The sequence below is a fragment of the Scardinius erythrophthalmus genome (genome assembly GCF_964197995.2).
Source record: "Scardinius erythrophthalmus genome assembly, chromosome: 1".
Classification (NCBI taxonomy): domain Eukaryota; kingdom Metazoa; phylum Chordata; class Actinopteri; order Cypriniformes; family Leuciscidae; genus Scardinius; species Scardinius erythrophthalmus.
This window is the reverse complement of record NC_138221.1, coordinates 51,945,884-51,969,053: the sequence shown is the minus strand read 5'-3', so window position 1 is coordinate 51,969,053 and position 23,170 is coordinate 51,945,884. Positions and strand designations below refer to the sequence as shown.

General features: G+C 37.0%; 2 protein-coding genes across 6 annotated transcripts; both read left to right on the top strand.

Annotated features, from left to right (window-relative positions):
- Positions 1 to 4,431: 4,431 nt before the first annotated feature.
- Positions 4,432 to 10,624, top strand: cdipt (CDP-diacylglycerol--inositol 3-phosphatidyltransferase (phosphatidylinositol synthase)). Its single transcript, XM_081386298.1, has 6 exons — positions 4,432 to 4,649; positions 5,744 to 5,878; positions 5,964 to 6,117; positions 9,183 to 9,264; positions 9,405 to 9,486; positions 9,654 to 10,624. The coding sequence occupies exons 1-6, from the start codon at positions 4,607 to 4,609 to the stop codon at positions 9,797 to 9,799; spliced, it is 642 nt and encodes a 213-aa protein (XP_081242424.1). The 5' UTR covers positions 4,432 to 4,606; the 3' UTR covers positions 9,800 to 10,624.
- A 469-nt stretch (positions 10,625 to 11,093) lies between these two features.
- maza (MYC-associated zinc finger protein a (purine-binding transcription factor)) lies at positions 11,094 to 22,567 on the top strand. Of its 5 annotated transcripts, none has more exons than XM_081386104.1 (8): positions 11,094 to 12,136; positions 12,296 to 12,449; positions 14,665 to 15,038; positions 15,699 to 16,054; positions 17,489 to 17,552; positions 18,649 to 18,820; positions 19,978 to 20,403; positions 21,672 to 22,567. In XM_081386104.1, the coding sequence occupies exons 1-7, from the start codon at positions 12,101 to 12,103 to the stop codon at positions 20,301 to 20,303; spliced, it is 1,482 nt and encodes a 493-aa protein (XP_081242230.1). In that variant the 5' UTR covers positions 11,094 to 12,100; the 3' UTR covers positions 20,304 to 20,403; positions 21,672 to 22,567. The 5 variants fall into 5 exon arrangements, with proteins under 5 accessions (XP_081242230.1, XP_081242229.1, XP_081242233.1 ...); XM_081386103.1 differs by having other exon boundaries at positions 21,667 to 22,567; XM_081386107.1 differs by having other exon boundaries at positions 18,649 to 18,846; positions 21,667 to 22,567.
- Positions 22,568 to 23,170: the final 603 nt, after the last annotated feature.

The window sequence follows — 23,170 nt, the reverse complement described above, 5'->3', positions numbered from 1 at the left end:
AAAGTCTGGCAGGAAGTTCAGAACATTTCACAGGCTTTAGCAGGGGAGAAAAGCCCTTGACGTAGCTCATTTAGGAGTTAAACGGAGGCGAGGAGGAGAAACCGTATTTAGATGGTCAGACCTTTACTTACAAGAAGATAGATCTCAGGGTTTCCGAGGGATAGTGATTCGGGAGGGCTCAGGGTTTAGATCGGGAACAGAAAAGACGAAATGTACTGTTACAGGAGCAGAAAGCTATACTGTTGAGTGTGTGGGAGGGAAAGGATGAAAATAACACGAGTGGTGCCAATGCTGTAGATCGGACTCATCCTTAACTGGTCCATTTTAGTTTTATTTTATTTTAAACGGTCAGACAGACCCATTGAATTCTGCTCTTTCATGTCCAGGTATTTTCTTGCACGTCTAAAGGTTTAAGATTTGAACTTTTTACAGATATTATTTTATGCTTTATCCTGGTTCATGTTAAGCTGAATTCATTTAGTGCAATTCAAGGGTTTCATTTTTATAAGAATAGTTTGCCAAAAATGAAAAATCTATCATTATTTACTCTCTCTCTCATGTTGTTGCAAACTCTACATACTGTTATTTTTTTCCTAGAACACACAAGGAGAGTTTTTGGAGCATCTTTTAAGCAGCACTTTTCTATACAACAAGAGTTCTTAGAACGTCTGAAGCCATTTGAATGCTTTGTTTGAGCAGATCAAAATTTGGGTCTGAAAATGAATAGTACATTCATGCATCCAAAAACCACTTGGATTTTCATGCGTCAGAACCAAATGTAGTTCGCTTTGTCTTTTTATAGAGCTATGAACCTGCGTTATTTGGAAAACAGCTGCTTTAAAGGGAAAGTTTACCCCAAAAATGAAAAATCTTCATTTCGTCAAAAGTCGTCATTTACTCGCCTGCATGTCGCCCCGAACGCGTATGACTTCCTTTCTTCTGTGGAACGTTCTTGTTTTGCTGCAGAAAGAAGTCAGGTTTGACATGACAGAATTTTCATCTTTAAGCTCTTTCTAATATCTCTGTGTTTTTCAGATAAATAGCAAAATATAGGTTTATAATGACATGAGGGTGAGTGAATAATGGCAGAATTATTCATTGAGTTTCTCTTGAGTATCTCTTGAGTTTGAGCCAGAGGATGAGTCCTTTTCAATTTTACTGCTAGCGAGCGAGTCGGATGCAATAGAAGGTGCAGAAACTTGTGGAAGGGAGAAGGTGTAAATTGAGGAACTAAAAGGGTGATTGAAATGATTTTTGTGTAATTATGTAGATAGTACTAAAACAATACTAAAAGAACATCAATCAGTGATGGGTTTTAAACTGTACATTTGTATTTGAGTCGAGGACGGGTGGCAGTGTTTTTTTTTTTTTTTTTTGTATTCTGTATTCTTTTGTTTATTTTTTTAAACAATGCCACATGTCATACTGCCATTCTAGAGGCTCAGCTGACCTAAAGCAACTCCGCCCACTGTCCTTATAAGGGCAAGCTGCCATTTAAGTTGTTTGGTTTAGGTTTAAACTGGGCTGTCATTCAGTGTCTGTTTTTAGCATAGGTGTGATAAGATTACTTTTAAAAAGAGATTGAACCTGGCTAGGTGAGTAAGCCATCTCCTTGACTATAAATGCACACTGTAAATATGATGTACATGTCCATAAGAGAGTTGGGTTACAGGTTTCTGTGCATTAGAGTGATGTACAGAGACCATTTGTATACAAACATACGCAACAGACGTTTATATGACTTTGAGTATATAAATATGTGTATAATACATCTCCTGTGGGAAGGGTTGACGGGGAAAGTCATCAGATTGTTTTCTGTTCAACACTTTTGATCTATATTGTACTTCTACAACGTGTGTATATACAAGCACTAACTCTTATTTAGGGTAATAATAATTTTGCTATGTGAATTGGAAAGTGGGACATAAAAAATAGATACTGTCATTATTATTACACCTACTACTGCCGCTGCAATATTTGTGTTGTACACTAATTTTTCTTTTTACAATTTCTTTTTTTTTTTTTTTTTTTTTTTTTTTTTTTTTTTTTTTTTTTCAATGCTTACCACTAGTTGGGAAATGTTGGCAGTGTCTCAGTGAGAATTTTGAGTCTCGTTTTAGATAAAAAAAAATTAAAAGGACTACCTATCCCAGCATTCCTTGTTACATCTCAGGGTAGGAGTCTTTTGTGCAGTGCGTTGTCAGGAGAGTAGTATTTTAGAGCCAGTATTAAACTTGTACAGAACATTTTAAGAGATTTTAGCTGTATAGAACATTTCTAGACGACTGTAAAGTGTCTCAAACACCCCCCCACCCCCCACCCCCCACCCCTTTGATCCAGCAGGCTTTTCTCCCTACATCTTATTTTCTGGAATGCATTACTTTGGTTTTTTGCTTACAAAATTTGTATGTATAAAATGGACACAAGGCAACACAAGCTGTTTACATTGACAACCAAAATCTCCAGCATACCCTTAAGAACATGGTGAAAGATGAAGCTAGATTTTGCCAGCAATGTTATTATTTTGAATCTTTTGTGCTCCCACACTGCCAGCTCTCTTTAGACACCAGCGTTCACTCGGACTCTCCCTCGGCCTCCTGAACCAAGGAGACGTGCAGTACCTCACTTCCCTGTGCCTGGCCAACCGTTTTCAGTGTTCACTTCACATCGCCTCCCCGCCCATCACCACATTCCCTTATGTCCTTTCTTGCTTGGTTACTAACATCTATGGACAGAAGAGGAGAAAACAATCCTCAGCCCGTCTGTAACTCTGGGCTATCATATAATGTGTTTACAGCAACACAGCTGGATTCTCATTAGTGTATCCTCTTTCAGGGGGTGTTTCAGTATCTGGTGGTAGAAACTTGAGGTAAATATATGAAATTGCTTTCATCATCCTGCAGTGTTTAAAGGACTGGAGCTATAAGGGTGCAAAGACAATTGCTGTTGCAGATGTGTGGAAAAGTGTAGCCTGCGCTGAAATGTATTGCAAAATTGTGATGTTTGAAAGGCTGATGGAGAGCATGGTTGTTCAGGGAGCTCAGAAAAAAGGCCAAATTACATTCAGGTGAAATGATTACAGGAGAACTCTAACACATGGGTTATAGAACTTGTACAGAAAATGATTAACAAGTCATTAAAAAGGATACAAACAAAATGACTTTTCCTGTGTGATCTGTCTGGACTAATGCACCATTTTTTTTTCCAGCACTTCTAGCCTGTTTTCTGAATGATGAGAGTGTGCATCTGCCGTGCACAGACACCCTGGTTATGTTGAAGGCAGAGGAAAGACAGTTTCCATAGAGACAGAGGACATGAGTGGAAATTACTGGTTGCTTACACAAAAAAAACCACATGTTTGCTCTGGTGTAGAGCTATTTTTAGTCCTAGTCGGCAAATTACTCCCATTTATAGGATATTTTGCGGTAATAAACTATTTTAAATATTCTATTTTTCTGCTGTGTTCTTGTTTAAATGGCATTGCGGGTTTAAACGGCTAAACAACAGATACAGTTTGTACAAGAGAAGTATTTCCAACCTGAGAATTAGTCAACGTGTGGCTTACGAGTTTGGAGATGTTCCTAACATTGTAAGAATGTTCTTTTTTAGTTTTTTTTTTTTTGTCGTCTTTATTGTTGCTCCTTTTTTTTGCAGGTTTGCAGATTTTTTGGGCGATTAACCTTGCTTAATATATAAAACGTATACATAACGTTTTCTAATTTTTATGTTTAGGTTTGTTTAGTAACTAATCTTCCCAGAACTTTGCTGGGAGCCTTTTATGTGAAAACAGTTTCTGTTTAAATGTTTCTTAAGCATAAACTACATTTTGTAAAGTTAAACAATAGCTGACATTTACATTAGTAATAATACAGCATTGGATTAAATGTAGACTTTACTTGTTTGTAGTTTGTCACATAATCCTATTATAAATGCCTCTGTCTTTAGCATAACAGCTTTTTTTTTTTTTTGCTTTTTTATAAATAAGTGCCCCATATGCGGATTTATTTAGTAGGCTAATGATGACCGACTGACTGTAGGCCTACACTGTAAAAAAAAAAAAAAAAAAAAAAAGATCTTGATTTTAACGGTAAAAGACTAAAAATGCTAAGGTGAAAAGCTGTTTATTTAAAATTATATATATATATATATATATATATATATATATATATATATATATAATCTAAAACCTAAAATGTTGCTTCCGTAATTTATTTTTCGGTCAATTTAACGGATTTTTTATTTTTTATATATACAGTAGCCTAGCTTATATTTCGGCAACCACTGTGTTAATAGACGAGACTCTAGATAGATAGATGGATGGATGCTGGAAAAACCTAGCAATGCTTTACTAATTATGTCTTTTCATTGCCGTTATACCACTGTCACAGTGCTGTCAGTGACACACAGCTGATTTGGGGTCAGCCGTGGCACGTGATGCTTTTGATGTCACCGAGGATAGAGCGCGTGCCAATTAAAGGGGAGGATTCCTTTGACGGCGTGCGCGCGTACAGGACATCATGACGTCACGCGCCACGCTTAACTACAGGGAAATAGAAACCCAGAAGAGAATTTTCAGGGATCCGTCCAAATAAAAGCGCTCGTTACCATGACCGAAGAAAATATCTTCCTGTTCGTCCCGAATTTGATCGGTGAGTCAATCGAGCGAGTTAACGAACGCGGATCGTCAGCGCGCGACAGAGTTCGGCGCACGTTTAACCGCGGCTTCCAGCCTGACTGATAATAGTTATTTCGTTAAAAACATATGTATATAAAGGTCACGTATGTTTTGTTTAAATATGCATAGAGTCTGTACGACTGTACTAGCGTCCAGTCTGCATGATCGTTGTGTTTTACAGCGGTTGTTTTGACTTCCTGCTGATGTTTGACCTGATGCTATAGGCTGTCACTGTAATGCACTAGACTGAGTGAAGCTCATTTAAAACGCCACATTCATCCACTAATAGTACTGTCAATGTAGTAGTATAAAAGATTTCAAGTCGACATGAAACACAAATTCACCCTATTTTATACATGCATGTTGTGAACAATTTAATCCGTGTGCATGTTTCTTTTTTTCTTTCTAATTTGACCTCGTAAGGTTTATTCAAAATGTCTTAACTGTGGACCTTTCAGTGAAAACGACAGACTTCTCTTTGGTAACATTTGCAGGACTTCTCCAATTATTTAGTCTGCTTAAAGTTGACCCATTATGCATATCTGACCAGTCAGAGCAGACGAGTTTAGAGAGACTGAATCCTTTATCGAACCGTGAAGACACTGCGAAAAGAGGTGATGCTGCAATGTATATTATGATTAAAGTGGTTTTGTAGTGGCACATAATTGGGGGCACTTACAATTCTGCATATAGGGTAAATACAGGTTGAATTGGACGCAAAATGGGAAAAATAGGGTCCCTATCAACCTGAATTCACTTCTATCTGCCTCCACTTTTGAGTGCAATGCACACATCTCAAACATCTCTCTGTTTGTTGACGCGAGAGTGGGACAACCTGTCACTTACATTAGGCCTATATCACAAAAATAGCAAACCACAACGATCCAATCAATTCCCACCCTACATTTTTTCTTCAAGAAGCTGTATCACTCAGATATACATCATGATATGGAAGAAAAGACTATAGCTACTTGCGTTTCATGCCGACATTAATTCGTAGTACCTGTGTATGCATGTACTCTTCCTTTTCATATGCTTTCTTTGAATCTTTTTCCACACTTTCAATAGGATATGCCCGTATTGTACTGGCTCTGGTATCCTTCTACTTGATGCCCTGCTGCCCGGGTCCGGCTGTGTTTTGTTACCTACTCAGTGCCCTGTTGGATGCCTTCGATGGACATGCAGCCCGTGCTCTTAATCAAGGTAGTGATCTGCAGCTCTGTGTTGTACGTTATCCCTCTTTTTGTGCTTTGCTCACTCTTTGTTCTCATCCCTGCCTTTCCCTTAGGTACAAAGTTTGGTGCCATGCTGGACATGTTGACTGACCGTTGTGCCACCATGTGTTTGCTGGTGAATCTGGCACTGCTGTACCCGTCCTACACTTTCCTGTTTCAGCTCAGCATGTGTTTGGACGTGGCCAGCCACTGGCTGCACCTGCACAGGTGTGTCCAATATTTTATCCAAATAAGGCGTAAGGCATTAGTCCTAAAAAACTATGCATTTTTTAACTTCTGGTTCCATTGTCCCAAGGGTCAATGTGTTTTTTTTTTTTTGTGTGTGTGTGAAAAGCTTGAATTAAGGTCTGCTGTTGACATAAGCTCAATATATTTTCACACTTTATACGACATAAAATATATAAGTAATAGACCACATGTGATTTTTTTTTTTTTTTTTTTAAGCTTTTACGTGTTTTGAAGAGGGCATATGCTGACAAGTGGCTAAATGGGGCTACAGAGGTTGTCGGGGACATTAAATGTTATCATGTTGAACAGGAAAACACATCTACTCAATAGTCTGCTTTTACAGCCTTGTTGTGTTTATAATCACATTCTTGCTGACTTTTTTAACTCAAACTTTCCAGCTTGTTGATTGTAAATAAAAAACTGAAAGAGCTGTCGGACACTTAGTGGTGACAATGAAGTTATACCATTGTGTTGTAGTTAGTTTATAGCTTAACATAAACTATAGCTTAACATTAGCTTTTCACTTCTACTGATTTTATTATTATATCAAAATTCAAGTTGGGTTTATTTGTAAAGATTATCATGATGAACAAAATGTGTAAGAATCATTAACTTTTGTTGGTCACAGAGCTTATTTTCTGCAATTATTGCAATGATTCTTTATCCAAAATCAATGGAGAAATCCTGTTTTTGCCAAGGGAAGCAGGGTGATGCTAACTTCTGGATTGACCTACAAAATGACATCATTCCTGCATAAAGGCCTCATTATACTTCTGCATCGAACTCACGCCGTAGCTACGTCGTAGGCTGTGTGTAGCGCACGTACCCTTCGGCGTACCCTGACGTGCACCTCTCCAAAAATGTAACAGCGCGTCAACTCTACGCGGATGCAAGCGCTGTGATTGGTCTGCTAGGACCGATCCCTCGGGTTTCACATGCTCCCTCTGCAAGTGTAATTGCGCGTCAACGCGGACAATGACGCAGAAGTATAAATGAAAACCAATGCGTTGCCTACAGCGTAGAGAGGCTCCGGCGTAGGTATAAATCTGTATAAATCAGCCTTAACTCTATGGCCACGTACACACTCAGCTAAATTCGGTTGTCAATTCACCTTTTAGTGCTTAATTCTGTTCTGTGCACACACACAGTTCAGTCATTTAAGGGAGTGACAACCGCATTTACAGAATTCTACACAATGTGTACTGAACCAAACTGAACAACAATTTTTTAATGGCGTTAAAATGTAAACCACAGGGAAAGAGGTACAAGCTTTGACTCATTTGTATTGAAGAACAAGCCCATAATAAACATAAATAGATCCAAATGCTTTATATTGCAAAGAAGATATTGCGGTCTACAGTTGCCCCCTTTATTCATTCCACTGTAAACCGTATTGCTTTATGAGCCAGGCCTAAACAACAAGCCCAAAAACTCTTATAATAAGAGGACATGGCAACACTTCAAGAGCGTGCTCTGCGAAGCAGCCTTCCAAGCTTAAAACATGACGCCTCTGTCAGTGTGGTTTGGTTAAAATGAAGTCTTTGACAGCTGTAATATTATCTTGGTCAAAAATACGGTAGTATATACCAAATGCGTGAGAGGCCAGAACGTTGCTATGGTTACCGATGTGTCAAGCATTGCTATTTTGGGAGTGAGTTCACACACAAAACAATAATTTAGGGGATTAACTCCCGTATTTAAGCTGTTCACTCCTGAAACTTTACAGTGTGTACGTGGCCTATAAGCACCACCTGATATGTGCATGCATAAAGCAGTTGATTCAAGACCGTACTTAGAGGCTTAGAAATCTCTCTTTATGTTTACAGATGATCTCAGCCCAAGCTGATACACTTAGGCATAGGCTACATAGTCATTTTGTCTAGACTGGCACTGTTCACTTGTGCAACATGGGACCCCACTGCAACCCCCGCACATAGCTCTCTGCTGCACGCTACACTTGTCTAATTGCTAATTTGCTGTCTGCTTTTATTCCATTGAAATTGCCAAATGAAATGCGCCTCCATTACTGATATAATACTACTGACATTCAATTGCAGTTTTATTGTTCAAAAAGTCTTGAGCTATATTTGAAAGCACAATTAGAAAGGTTATTTATATTAATCCTTATTAAAATCAGTAATTTATTAGATGTATATATAAGAAGTAAGGGTTAATGCCCGACGAGGTGTCCATGATCAGGTATTAATGGACGACGGCGAGGCGTGAACCGTCCGACGCGCAGCGGAGTCCATTAATACCTGACAATGGACACCTCGAAGGGCATTAACCCGCTTATACCATGGTCACTTACGAAAGAAAGAAATATTTAATCAATTAATAATACTTTAATGTGTTTTAGAGTAAAAATCGTGAGGGTTTTTATTTATTAAGTCGCACTATTTAATATCTCCCGTATACAGGCGTTGCCAAGCAACGTGGCCACAGCGACCCGACCGCAGCAGTTGATCAGTGGGTTTGAGGCAAATTGACGGGACGCCTTTCCTAGGTGTACATTATCACTTTTTAATGGACACCCTGCAGCCAATCAGAATCGAGTATTCACCCAGACCATGGTATAATATTGGTTAATGTTCATTTCAAATAATCAGAAATTATTTTATATATCTTCTCTAAGAGTACAAAATGGATCTCCGCTGACCCCAGGAATTCAGTTTTATAATTGATTTTATTTATGCATTTTATAGTAAATATACCTATGCATAAATCATTGTTAAAGTTGGCATGAAATGGAAACCTTATCTATTTTGCAAATGCATTTTAATGATCTTACTGGCTGTGATTTTTCTTCTTTCTTTTAGTTATCAAAATCAATAAACAACACTAATAGATGATGTAATGCATTTCAGAACATGAAAAAAATGAATGTAGATAAAAAATAAAACCTTCATTGATCTCCACAGACCTCTAGAATCCAATTTTATAATATAATATTTAAATATATTGTATTTAATTTACCTCTGTGACCTACATAAATCGTTTTAATAAGATATGGGTGTGCCTTTTTTCTGGTTCTTTTCTTCCAGTTCCATGATGAAGGGAGCAACTAGTCACAAAACCATTGACCTCTCTGGAAACCCCATCTTACGACTCTACTACACATCCAGGGTAACATCCTCACTCACGCTCGCTCATTCACACAGTCAGGAACTCCCATCAAAAGCTTAATGGGTCGTTCTTAAAGTATGCATATCTAGTGAAGAAGTTCACATGTACTGGCTGTTCTGACATCAGTGTTTTTTCCACAGCCGGTGCTGTTTTTTATGTGTATGGGGAACGAACTGTTCTTCTGTCTGCTTTACATAATGTACTACATCGAGGAACCCCAGGGTGAGAATCAGCAGGCTCTTTCTAAAGTCTTGCTTAATTATTTCCTTTTGCCAGTTTTATTCATTGAAGTAGTGTTGAATTCATATGTACACACTACAACAAAGTTAAAGCACACAGATTACATTTGACTAAAATATTGGTTGCATCATATCTCTCGTTCTGTCCAGTGTGGCTGCAATGGCTGCTGGGAGTTTGTGCCGTGGTCTCTCTGCTGAAGTCTGGCATAAGTCTCCTCCACCTCATCACCGCCTCCCGCAACATGGCTGCCATCGACGTGGCTGACCGTGAGAGAGAGCGGAGCAAAGCACAGTGATGGATGAGAGGATACACAAACCAAGAAAACAGAGACGAAGGCAGAGCGAAGATGATGAGCAGAAAAAGTGTTACGAGAACATCGGCAAGTACAGATGAGGATGAGATCATGGAAATCAATCACGGGACCTTGCAAAGCCACACTGAGAATTTATATTTATTTGAATATAGATTATCAATGGTATGATACCAGGGGAAATATCTTCCGAGTTTCATCCATATTCCTGTAGTTGTAATAGTTTCCCATTTCTGTTGATGGAACTAGCTGCACTATGAGTGGACCATATTTATGTCATCTTTGGGGTGTCATCATAGTATTTTTATTTATTTGTTTGGTTGTTTTATTTGTTAATGGAATAATCATGCATAATTTTAATGGGATTTAGAATAGCTCAGCTGTTTAAAAGCAACATTTCCAAACACGCATTCACATACAAGACAGGCACATTCCACACTTCGACTGAAAGTCACTTGAGTGTCACTGTATTTGGTGTTTGTTTTTATCATTAGTTGTGTGCTATTTAATTATGAACTGAACTGTCTGTAAATGAGCCTGTTTTTTATTAGACTTTTATGTTTTTGTTGCATTTATCTGTTTGAATATTAGTTTGAAGAGTGTGAAGCCATTATTATATTATACAAGTGGCTCTGCCATTATTTTTGTCCAAAGCCTTCTGAATGTATTATTGGGTTGTGGTAGAGGAGTAGACATACTGTTATAGAGCTGTTGTTATATAAATGATCAGAATTATGAGAGTTATACGATTGTGGAGAAAAGTATTTTGTACTGTAACAGGTGAATTGACAATAAAGTTATCCTGACACCAAGATGCAGCTGTTATTTCTTCATTTATTTATTTCAATTACAACAGCCCTGTAGCTGTTACTTGATGATATGTTATCTGTGTTAGTGTGTACGGCTTCCTTTTGCTGAGTTTCAAGAGCATTTCGCATTTAATCCAACATATTATGTGTGATGTTTTTGGTTTGTTTTCATGACTACAACAATGTATGAAAACAGGACAGCCTTTATGCTGCTGGTGTAATGTTCGGTGAACGTTGAAGGGACGTTCTCTGAACCATGACGCGCACAGCCTAAAATAAACGTCCTATTTCCAGTCAGAAAAAGCGCTGTTCTGAGAGAGAAATAAAATATTACACCGGGAACCAAAAAAAAACTTTGGTTGGGAGTGAGTCTGATATACGTGTTTAGTCCCATTGGGCGCGTACAATTATTATCGGCAGTGATCTAGAGCCGCTTATTATTTACCGCAGCTGCGTCTGCGTGCGTCTTTGCCTTTAAGGACCTGCGACATTTTTTTCCCCCATACGAACGTCCAGTTGTCTACCACAGATAATCTTTGTGTTGTAGACTTAGGTTTTAGAGAAGATTGCGCTGATGGTGTCTTTAAACTGATCTCGATGTTTATGGTGTAATTTGCGTCGGCTGAACACAAACGCCGAAGGGGCGCGAGAGGACGACACCGCGCTCGAGAGCATCGCGTGGAGGAGGGGACGAAGACACAAGAGGGGGTGTTCACTCAAAATATACTATCCCTTTAAAACAAGGGGGACACGGCGGTGGGGGAGAGATAGCGGGGCAGAGAAGACGGGATAAAAAAAGAAAAGGAAGAAAGAGCGAGGGTGGGAGGGTGAGAGTATTGCAGGAAAAAAAAGGAAAAAATGTCATCCTCTCGATTGAAATGCCGAGGCGGAGCCATGGACGACGACCGCTGAACCGCTCGCCTGACACGAATGAGATTTAACGCAACGCCGAGGCTCGCGCAGATGCCGCTCGGGGCCTGGATGGAGAATCTTATAATAAAAAAAATGATGGAAATATTTTTATCAACGCCATGCTACCGCTGAGAGCAAATGAAACATTAAACTGCCATTATAATTGTATTATCCTTGCATGAATTATTGCACATCGGTCTAATTAACAAGAAAACATAAAATGCAGAAATTAATTTTATATTAAATTTTAAGCATGATTGGCCACTGTTATGTGGCAATGAGGTGTTAATAACAAGGACTGTGATTGACAGCTGTCATTTCTTAATGTTTTTTAGTATTTTGAAATGGATCCATGGTAAAATGGATATTAATTTATGACTGTCAGAGCAATTTGCATTCTTTCACTTTTTAAATTTCAATAACATATCTTTATACATATGGTAGTTTTACATTTTGAATACAAAGCATATATACATGTGGTAAAATAGTGGGAGAAGTCGTTCGTTGTGGGGAAAAAAAAATCGACTAGTTGATTTCAAACGGCATCTGTCCTGTTCTACACGTCATGATGGATGCAGCTTGGAGCAATTTCCTCTTTCAGGTAAGGCAAAGATTATATGTCATATAATCATGTCAATAGCTATTTTGTTATTTAATTAAAATGTATATCATAATAGTTAGCATTTGCCCATAATGTACTTTCATTCACAAGTTAAGGCAAAAGAATGTTTAAAATCTGTGAATTTGCCCCTTCTCACAGACAACTCCGCCTTCACAGTCCCAAACTGACGCGACCCTCCAATCAGATCTTCTCCCGGAGCTCACGGATCCCGCTCAGGACCCGCCCCCTGAGCACATAGCCCCGCCCCCATCCACGGTGGACACAGCAGCGCTGAATGAGGAGCCTGTACCGGGTGAGGGAGGGGCAAAAGAGGACGGTGGGAAGGGAGAAAACGAGGTTAGACTGTTTGTAGTTGTGACTTTAGTGGCTGCCGGAGATTGGAGAATAATGTAGCCTGAATGGGTGAGAAGAATGCTGATGGATCCATTTATTTGCATAAGGTTGGAATATTATTAAGGATTCCTGCAAGTTTTCTCTTTGTGCTACAGTTGGGTTCCGGCAGTAAATAATTTCCTCCATAAGGAAATTGATTTTGAACAGTAACTTATAAACCTTTTAAGACCATCCAAATCCATCCAGAATCCGTGGTATTTGCTTCTGCTAAAGCCGTCAGGCCGCATTATGCTTATTTTTATTTTTAAATAATTGTGTGTAACAGTGGAATTCCCGGTGAAAAAATGACACCAGTCAGAGTGTCGAAAAAAAGCAACACACTTCAAAAAAGCTCTTTAGCTCCACCCACTCCCATGAAGCGCTGCGAATGACGTAATCGAGTCGATTTCTCCACGCTCTCAAAATACTCAAACGTTTGTATACATGCATATTTTGCAATAAACTTATATTGTTTTATAAATATAATCAACATTTGTAAATTAATAGTTTTATATTTCTCCATCATTTTTATATTGATTATGCTGTCCGCAATGTTTCATGAGATTGTAGTTCTTTCCCTCAGTAAAGCCGTTTAGTACAGAGTCTTGAACCTTTGTATTTTTGTTTGATTTTCAAATTCTTTCAAAAGAAATGCTTTCGAATCAAAGTTTGTATTGTTGTGATTCACCTTTTAGCTGGTGGGAAATCCCTATGGGAAAAATGAATAGAAAGAATAATTCTGGAACCAGCGCCGTTGAAAATGGGAGCGGGCTCTGTTACCCTCTATACCTGAAGAGAGATTTGCCATTCAGAGAAGTTGCTGTTACTATAAAAACAGAAACCAGGTTAATGAACCAATGTCTTTTTGTTTATTTTATTTATTTATAACAGTTTTTATACAAACATAAAACAGATCGAAATCTCACAAAATGTATACTTAAAGTATGCTATACCTAAAACAATTTTTTTTAGAAGCTTCGACCTTAGAAAAAAAAATCCTTTTGAGGTTTAGAGCGGCAACCATTTCAGCCAGCCATTTATGAAAGCTGGGTGTTAAGGTGGACTTCCACTCCATCAGGATCACCCTTTTAGCCGCCACCACCATAACAAACATAATAAGAGACAGTTGCTGAGAATGTGTTAATGCCAAGATAGGGTCAGAACACCCAAGCAAAGCTAATTCAAGATCTGGACTGAAATCTTCTCCAAAAACGTTCAAATCAATGTCTTTATTGTTAACTGAAACTATTAAAAATTGGTAATTGAAATAAAGCCGAAAGAATATACGAAGACTTCAGATGTAAAAGCCTCTAAGTGCCATCTGAAATTTTCTTCTAGAATGATCTTTTTGATCAAGCTTGCATGTTTATATTCAGTTATTTCACTTAAATGGCAATGAAAATGACCTATTAATTGTCATTAAAGTGAAATTACTGAACTTAAATATACGAGCTTGATAAAAATGCTCATTCTAGAAGGAAATTTTACAGGGCACTTAGAGGCTTTTGCATCTGAACTCTTCATATATACAAGTATTATATTAAATAATTAAAGTTAAAGAAATGTTGGCAAAAGCTGACATACAAAAATGTATAAAAATAAAGCTGATAAATGAATATAAATAAAATGGGGGGGGGGTAAAAATCACGTTCTGGGGGGTAAAATCATAGTTTTCAATATATATATATATATATATATATATATATATATATTTTTTTTTTTACCCACAGAACGCGATTTTAAAAGGGAACTGGAGGTGGTTGGTTTGGTTCAGTCTTTGAAGCCTGTACTGCAAATCTTTTTCTAATCCATTAGTTGAAAATACTCTAAAAGCAAGAGAATGATAAAATACATAGATAAAGCATTTTTTGCACTTAAGTTTGATGCATTAGTGAAAATCCATCCAGTTTTTGTCAGTAAGTGGAGAGAAAGAAACTGGAGAATGAAATTGCCCATGCGATTTCACATCTTATTGTAATTACTGCGTCCAAGCTCTTAAGTAGGAACTTGCAAAAGAGCGCATTGTGTTTTAGAGTTCCTTCCTAATCCTGGCCTAGGTGTTTGTTTGCAACAAATAGACTACACCTGTGTATGCATAGCATACTGAAAGTGTCCTTTAACCTTCTCTTTCCCAGTGAAGCCAGTCACGCGACCAGCCCGGCCCGCACACATCTGCTCCATATGTAATAAGCAGTTTAAGAACAGCTACAACCTGCGGCGTCACCAGTCTGTCCACACTGGAGTGAAGATGAAGGACAGAGCCGCTAGAGAGAAAGTAGACGGAGGGAAGGCTGGAGCACGATTGGAGAGGCAGACCATCCCCCTTTCTCTCCTCCAGCTGTCTATACCTGCCTCCATCCCCACGGCAGTCGACCCCATGGTCCATCCTTCCCCAATCTGCAATCAGCAGGTAGAAACAGTCGCTGTATCTATCGCCCCGGCAACGGTTGCCATGACAGTGAACCAGACCCTCCCTACTGCAGTGGTGGTTACTGGGACAATGGTGCAGGTTGGGTTGATTTGTGTCTTTTGGTTAATACTTTGCATACCTTTGCTGCACTTCCCTTGTTCTTGCTTTGACTTTTCCCCTCATGCCATTGTCTCTCATTTTTAACTCTAAGCTAAAAATAAAAAAAATAAAAAAATAAATCTAAACAAATGGTTAGCGAAACAAGGTGCTTAACAAATAGAAAAGGTTGATTGTCAAACACAAACAGGTTTGACATTATTGCAACCAGTTTCAGTTATTCCAGCCTTTAGGTTTGAATGGCTAATTTTAGACAGATTAATAGTTTTACCTATCATGTCTCATATCACAAAAACATGACATTTATGACGCTCAAATAGTAAATGGGACACTAATTTGTATACTATTCATGGAAAGTGCCATTTAACATTATTTCATCATTTTTTTCTCTCCCGTAATGAACTAAAATAGTCGGTTTCAAACAATTCCCAAGACTGCAAAAATCAGGCTATGGCGTCAGCGGTTGTGTAACATGGTCTCATTCCTGCTCTCACCTCATTTGTTGAACACTTACAGTCAGTTGGTTAGTAGGTCAGCAAACATTGTGCTTGTTGTACCCAGAAGACACTGAAAGATCTGCTGTGGCTCTAAACACAAAAACTTGTTTCATAAAATCTGAAATTCTGTGTTACTGTTTTTCAGGCTGCAGCAAATTGCAACATCAACGATAACCTAAGTAATCCCACCCCGATTCAAATATCTATCCCAATAACAAACCCGTTACCCATCAATCCAACTCCCAATCCTAATCCCAACCCCAACCCTAACCCCAATCCAGTCAGGAAGAACCATGCCTGTGAGGCATGTGGGAAGGCGTTCAGGGACGTGTACCATCTTAACCGGCATCGGTTGTCCCATTCGGATGAGAAGCCGTATTCCTGTCCAATCTGCCAACAGCGGTTTAAGAGAAAGGATCGAATGAGTTATCATGTTCGGTCACACCAGGGAGGAGTGGAGAAACCCTACGTGTGTCCGCACTGCGCCAAGGGCTTCTCACGGTAAGAGAAAAAGCTTTGCTCACCTGCACACTAGTTGCATAAACATCCATCAGTGAGCTGAGATTATGAGGACAAACTGTTTATCAGGCCAGTCCACAGCAGGTTTCAGCAGTGAGCATTATACTGCAGTTCTGACAGTGGTCGAGGACTCTGAGTGTTTAACTGAAAGCTATGGAGAAATGACCTAATTACTAATTTGAGACTGCAAATAGGTTAGTGATGAGGAAAAAATGACTTGTCTGTATTTATCAATCTGTCTCATATATTTCAACACACATCTACACCCATGTGCAGAGCACTACAATAAGTCGAGCCAATAGTAAAAAAAATGTTTTTGCCTGGTCTCATTTTCACTTGACCTTAGGCCAATAAAGTAACATTACTATTTTTAATGTTTTTGAAAGAAGTCTCTCATCAAGCCTGCATTGATCTGATCAAAAATACAGAAAAAAACAGTAATATTGTAAAATGTAATTATTCCTGTGATGCAAAGCTGAATTTTCAGCATCACTCCAGTCTTCAGTGTCACATGATCCTTCAGAAATCATTCTAATATTATGATAATATAAATATTTCTATTTTAAATACATTCTGTTCTTTTTAACTTTGTATTCATCAATAAATCCTGAAACTATATATTAAAATAAAAATGTATAAAAAAATGAAAAACATATTTAGCTGCACAACTGTTTTCAACATTGACAATAACTTGTAACTTGAGTATCAAATCAGTATATTAGAATGATTTCTGAAAATAGGATGTTACAAAACATTTCTAGTTCTAGGAATGGATTTCTAGAGTCCTGAAAAAAAAAAAATCTGAAGGATCATGTGATACTGAAAACTGGAGCAATGATGCTTAAAATTCAGCTTTACCATCACATGAATAAATTATTAAATTTTTCAAATAAATGCAGCATTGGTGAGCATGAGAGACTTCTTTCAAAAACATAAAAAAATCTTCCCAACTCCAAATTTAAAATATACATATTTATAGTATAAACTACATTATATTATATATAATTCATTATATTATATTATTTTTATGTATAACTATAGTTTCAGCAGCTCATCTGATAAAACAGCGCTTGCAACTTTGAGGTCACAGGTTTGATTCCCATGGTGTGCAAATGCTGATCAAAAAAAGATTTACTTTTGAATGCAAGATGGTTTGGGTAAAAGCATCTGCTACGTGAAAATATGTATATAATTAATGAAAACAACTGTACAACCCATGCCATCCTGCTGTTTTAAAGGAGTCCTGATGCCACAGACAGATCTCTGCTGACTCTAGTTCAGTAGATGAAGTGCAGCATGCACACACACACACACACACACACACACACACACACACACGCACAAGGGTCTCTGCTGGTTACTGTGGTTTTGTGTGTATTGTATTCTTTGGTTGAGCCCTCTCTCTGTCTCCTCCAGGCCTGACCATCTCAACAGTCATGTGCGACAGGTGCACTCTACAGAAAGACCCTTCAAATGTCCGGTAATACAGATACAGCTCTACTTTTCTAGTCTCTCTGTCTTCCTCTCTCTATTTTTCTTTCTCTTACTGTCTTTAACTTCCTCTTGCATGCTCTATGTGTTTTGACGTGCCTTTGATTACCTCTATTCTTCCTCAGGCTTTAAAACAAAAAAAGTGTTCATTTATTTACTTTCTATCATCAAATAATCATGAAAAAATTATGTATTACTTTGATCTCCTATTATCTTTTATTATTATCATATATTTATTAAACAAAACACTTTTGTGAATGTGTATCTTTAACTATGCTGTAATATAAAACTACTGTTCAAAAGTTTGAGGTCAGTTACATTTTTTAATGTTTTTAAAAGAAGTCTCTTATTTTCACCAAGGCTGCATTTATTTGACCAGTTATACAGTAAAAACAGTATTATTGTAAACAATATTAAATAATGCTGCAATTTAAAATAACCTTCACTTTTTTTAGGAAAGAAATTAATACTTTTATTCAGCATTAAATTGATCAGAAGTAACGGAAAAGGCTTTTTAACAAAATATTTTTCCAATACATGTTTTTTTTTTTTTTTTCATAAAAGAAAAATAATAAATTTTTCCACAAAAATATTAAGCAGCACAACTGTTTTCAACATTGATTATTAAAAAAATGGTTCATTAGCACCAAATCTTAGAATGATTTTTGAAGGATCATGTGACACTGAAGACTGGAGTAATGATCATAATGCACCACAGGAATAAATTACATTTTAAAATATATTCAAATAGAATTGATATTTCACAATATCACTGTTTTGTATTTTTGATCAAATAAATGTAGCCTTGGAAAGCCTTGGACCAGAATATTCTTTTAAATCATCCTGCCTTGTTTGTTTTGGCTCTTTATCAAACTTCAGGCCATTTTATGACAGTATTGCAGAGCTCTTGCATGTGCTTCTCTGCTCGTGTGTGTGAAGACGTGTATGTGGGCTGCAGCCATATGTGTCTGGCAGTGCGTGTGTCGAGGATGAGTCATGATGTGCGTGATGAAGGCGAATAGGGATAGAGATGGAATACCATGATGAAGATTGTGTTTGATGAACCGCTTTGTTTGTTTGTGCAGACCTGCGAATCCGCGTTCGCTACTAAAGACCGGTTACGAGCTCATATGATCAGACACGAGGATAAGGTTCCCTGCCACATCTGTGGCAAACTTCTCTCTCCTGCTTACATCACAGATCACATGAGGGTCCACAACCAATCACAGCATCACATCTGCCACCTCTGCAACCGCAGTGAGTCATTGATTATTTCATTTGTGGTTAGTGGTTACCTTTTATTATTATATTATTATTTGTTTATTTAAAACTTTTGTGAATGTGTATCTTTATATATGATGTAATACACACTGCTGTTCATGTTTGGGGTCAGTCAATTTTTTTCATGTTTTTATAAGAAGTCTCTTATTCTCACTAAGGCTGCATTTATTTGATCATAAATTTAGTAATATTTTACAGTATATAAAACAGTAATATTGTGAAATATTGCAAATTAAATGAACCATTTTCTATTTTAATATATTTTAAAATGTAATTTATTCCTGTGATGCAAAGCTGAATTTTTAATTACTCCAGTCTTCAGTGTCACATCCTTCAGAAATCATTCTAATATGATGATTTGCTGCTTAAGAAACTTGAATTATTATTATCAATGTTGAAAACAGTTGCGCTGCTTAATATTTATGTGGAAACTGATATTCTTTGATGAATAGAAGGATACAGGAAAAAACAGCATATATTTGAAATAGAAATCTTTTGTATTTTTTATTAATTCTTTACTTTTGATTTAATTTTCTAAATCTTCTAAAATCTTACTGACCTCAAACTTTTAAACTTTTACACGGAAACATCAAAAACATGACAAGTCAGATATAAATTCAGTAACTGGTTTCACCAAATAATTTATTAAAAACAACTCAGCCATTTGCTTGTGAATTGGTCTATGCTGGCTGCATGTTTTTGCAGGCAGCAAGTGACATCTTAAAAGAAAGACATGCTGACTATTTATTGTCTTTGTATTGTTTCTGACTTTTTATCTCATCTAATTTAATTCAGACTTTAACTTTTGTTAATTAACATTTTAACACATAATATTTTACTATGGCTCTGTAGACTGAATCATTCGGCTACTTACTCTTTGGCTCAAAAGACTCTTATGAGCTGATCCTTTTAATTAATTATTTAAAAAGACTCACAAATGTTCTATACTTTATCATGGGAGTTTAAATAAATAAAAATTAAACTGCATAGTTTGGGCACTGTTGTTCATTTTTAAAATGAATTATTTTATAATGTACCAAGTTAGGAGGTTCCCTGTATAATTTACAGCACTGAGAAGGTGACAAGAGACAACAATTACATTTTTCATAAAAATCATCCTTGTTTCCCCCTAGGTTTCACCACGCTGACGTACCTGCGCGTCCACGCTCAAAAGCACCATGGGCAAGAGTGGAAGGAGAGTGGGGTCGGCCGCGGCTCAGGCCCAGGCGGGGTGCTGTTATGCCAGCTGTGTGGGGTTCACTGTAAGACGCCGACGCAGCTGCAGGGTCACATGGCCACGCACGCCAACCAAACGGACCCCAACGATCCTTGCCCCATCAGCAGCAGCAGCAGTTCAGTGCAGACAGTGGGCACAGCCACTCCTGTTTCCAGCACTCCAGTCACAGTTGGGCTGCTGGTGACTGACTGCTCCAGCATTGCTCCTCAGAGCCACAGCTAGCCCACAGCACACCACGAGGAGGGAGGGCGGGGTGGATGAAGCGGGATTAATGGGTGGGATGGGAGAAAAATGTGCAAGAAGATGGGCCTAAGATGGACAGGTGAGCAAAGGAACTAGATTGATGAATCAGATATTCACAATATATTTGCAATGATTTTGCTGCCACATAATTGAAAGTTGCAGAGATTTTAATGGAATTTTAATTTGTCCATTCATTTTCCTAAAGACTGATTCCACGATCTCTGCTTGTCTTCTGATTAGTGGATGTTTTATTATTCGTATTAAGTTTGTTTAATTTCTGTGAATCAGTTCAAACTGCCATTTAAATTTGAGATGCACCGATATGAAAATTTTGGCCGATACCGATAACAGGTATCAGTATAACCGGTATAACCGGATAAATCCAAATTTTGATGCAATTTTTGAGAGCCTGATTACAAAAACAAAAGTTTCACCATTAAAATCCATGTCCCAAGCACACAATAGTAATGTTCTTTATTACAGACTTGTAAGCACATGTTGCATTTAACTGTCATATTTCAAGTAATTCAAAACCATCAGGGCAATCTGAAGTATAATAAATGTAAAAAAGGGAAATAATTCATTATTTATCGGCTGTAATATATCGGCAAAATTTTCTTATCGGGCCGATAACGATAACATTAAAAATGAACCTATATCGACCGATACCGATATGGTGGCCGATATTTCGTGCATCCCTAATTTAAATGAATCAACAATTTGGTAATTTGGTCAAAGTCTGCATTAATTTGATAAATAATTAAGTAAAAACAATAAAATTGTGAAATATTATTAGAATTTAAAATAACTGTTTTCTATATGAATCTGTTATAAATGTAATTTATTCCTGTGTTGGTAAAGCTTGAATGTTCAGCATCATTACTCCAGTCTGTCACATGATCCTTCAGAATCATTCTAATAGGCTGATTTGATGATCAAGAAACATTTCTCGTCGTCATCAATGTTGAAAACAGTTGTGCTGCTTAATATTTTTGTGGAAATCGAGAAAATAGAATTCTTAAAAACATTATAAATGCCTTTACTGGTCCAAAATGATGGTCCAAAAAACATCTTTAAAAAAAAAAAACATAAAACCCCCCACATTTCTAGCCACTGTAGAGAAAATGAATAAATATTTAGATATTTGCATACAATCACATTTCTCTATTAATAAACAAATTACATTACATTTTAAAAATTAGCTATATCACTGTTAAGTGATAAAAAAAAATCTGTTTTTGTAATTTACATTTTTTATATAATTTGTTTATTAATAGAGAAATGTGATTGTATGCAAATCAGCATTACCAATCAAACCTCACCTGTTTTCTCATTCCACAAGGATAGCCATGGAAACCTGCCCCTCCCATCCACCTCAAATCTTGCTGCCACTGTGCTGGACATGAACGACTCTCCTCAAAACAAGTGTGACTTTTGAATGAACTCAAGAAACATGAACCTGCTTCAGATTCACTTTTATGTGCAGACCGAGCAGCAAGTCTCACTGGATTGCGTATTCTTTGATCTGGTCTGATGGATACAGTCTAAATATGGATACAGTGTTTTGAAGAAGAGCCTGCAAAGATCTGATAGACATCTAGTTTGGGTGTCGCTACATTTTCCTGCAAAGTCCCATTGGAGAGATCACTGGTTTTAAATGTAGGCTGTTATTAAGTGCTGTCCCAGTTCATTATTTAAAAAAAAAAAAAAAAAATCCACTGTTGAGGAATGTAGAGCACTGAGAGGAATCGACACATTATGCATCCCAACCATTTCCTTGTATTATAATGGCTCATATCTACATGATCTTGAAGTTCAGGAAGAGATGCATTTTATAAATGAATTTAGGAGATTATTCCATCATAAATGATCTTGACATGAATGACAACATTTAAGGGGATCAAATATAGTGCCATTTCCTCTCATGTAAACGTGGTCACAAGGACAAAATATTTATATTTGCAATGTACATAGTATACGTGAATACTAAAAATGTGTCTATTGTTCATTGCCTCCTTTGATATTTTTCTCATTGATATCGATATATTATTATTATTTTTTTGGACTCAAGACGTTAAACAAATGTAACAATGTTGATTATATTGAATAAGATCTGTAACCTATGTTTCCAATTACGTTTGTGTTGATGCTTGTTTAACGCCAATATGTGTTGGTGTCGATGTGCTCCTATCCTAATTAATCTATGTATAATGAACATGCACCTAATTATACTGAATTTAACTATTGCTGTCTCGCTTGCTTTATTGAGATATCATGTGTATGTGCATTTATCTATTTGAATCACGGTTGCTGTAGTGATAAAAATGGGAGGGGAAATTATTCTTTTGAAAGAAAATGAGGATTTTTTACACAACATAATACCATTTTTTTGTAACATGAACTATTAGATATGTTATTTAAAAAAACGATCTAATATAAAATAAATATAGCACAAAACATAGCTAATTTTGAAAACATCAAATGCCTGTCCCACCTCAGAGGTCTCAAACTTTCACACTATACAACAATTAATATCATAGGTCATCATATTTTATATATTTAGCTTCAGTTTTTAGTTTTAAGGTGCTTTATTGGCATGGCAAATATTCATATTGTCAAAGCCTTTACAGTATTGCTATGTAAAATACAATATAAAAGGTGCAAAATGAAAATGAACATAATTTAAGAAAAAACTGTCTAATTGACAGATATCAATAAATATAGGCCCGGTTTCACAGACAGGGCTTAGATTAAGCCATGATTAGGCCTTAGTTCAATTAGGACATTTAAGTAGCTTTTCTAGAGCCTTACATAAAAAATAAAAAAACATTACTGGTGTGCATTTT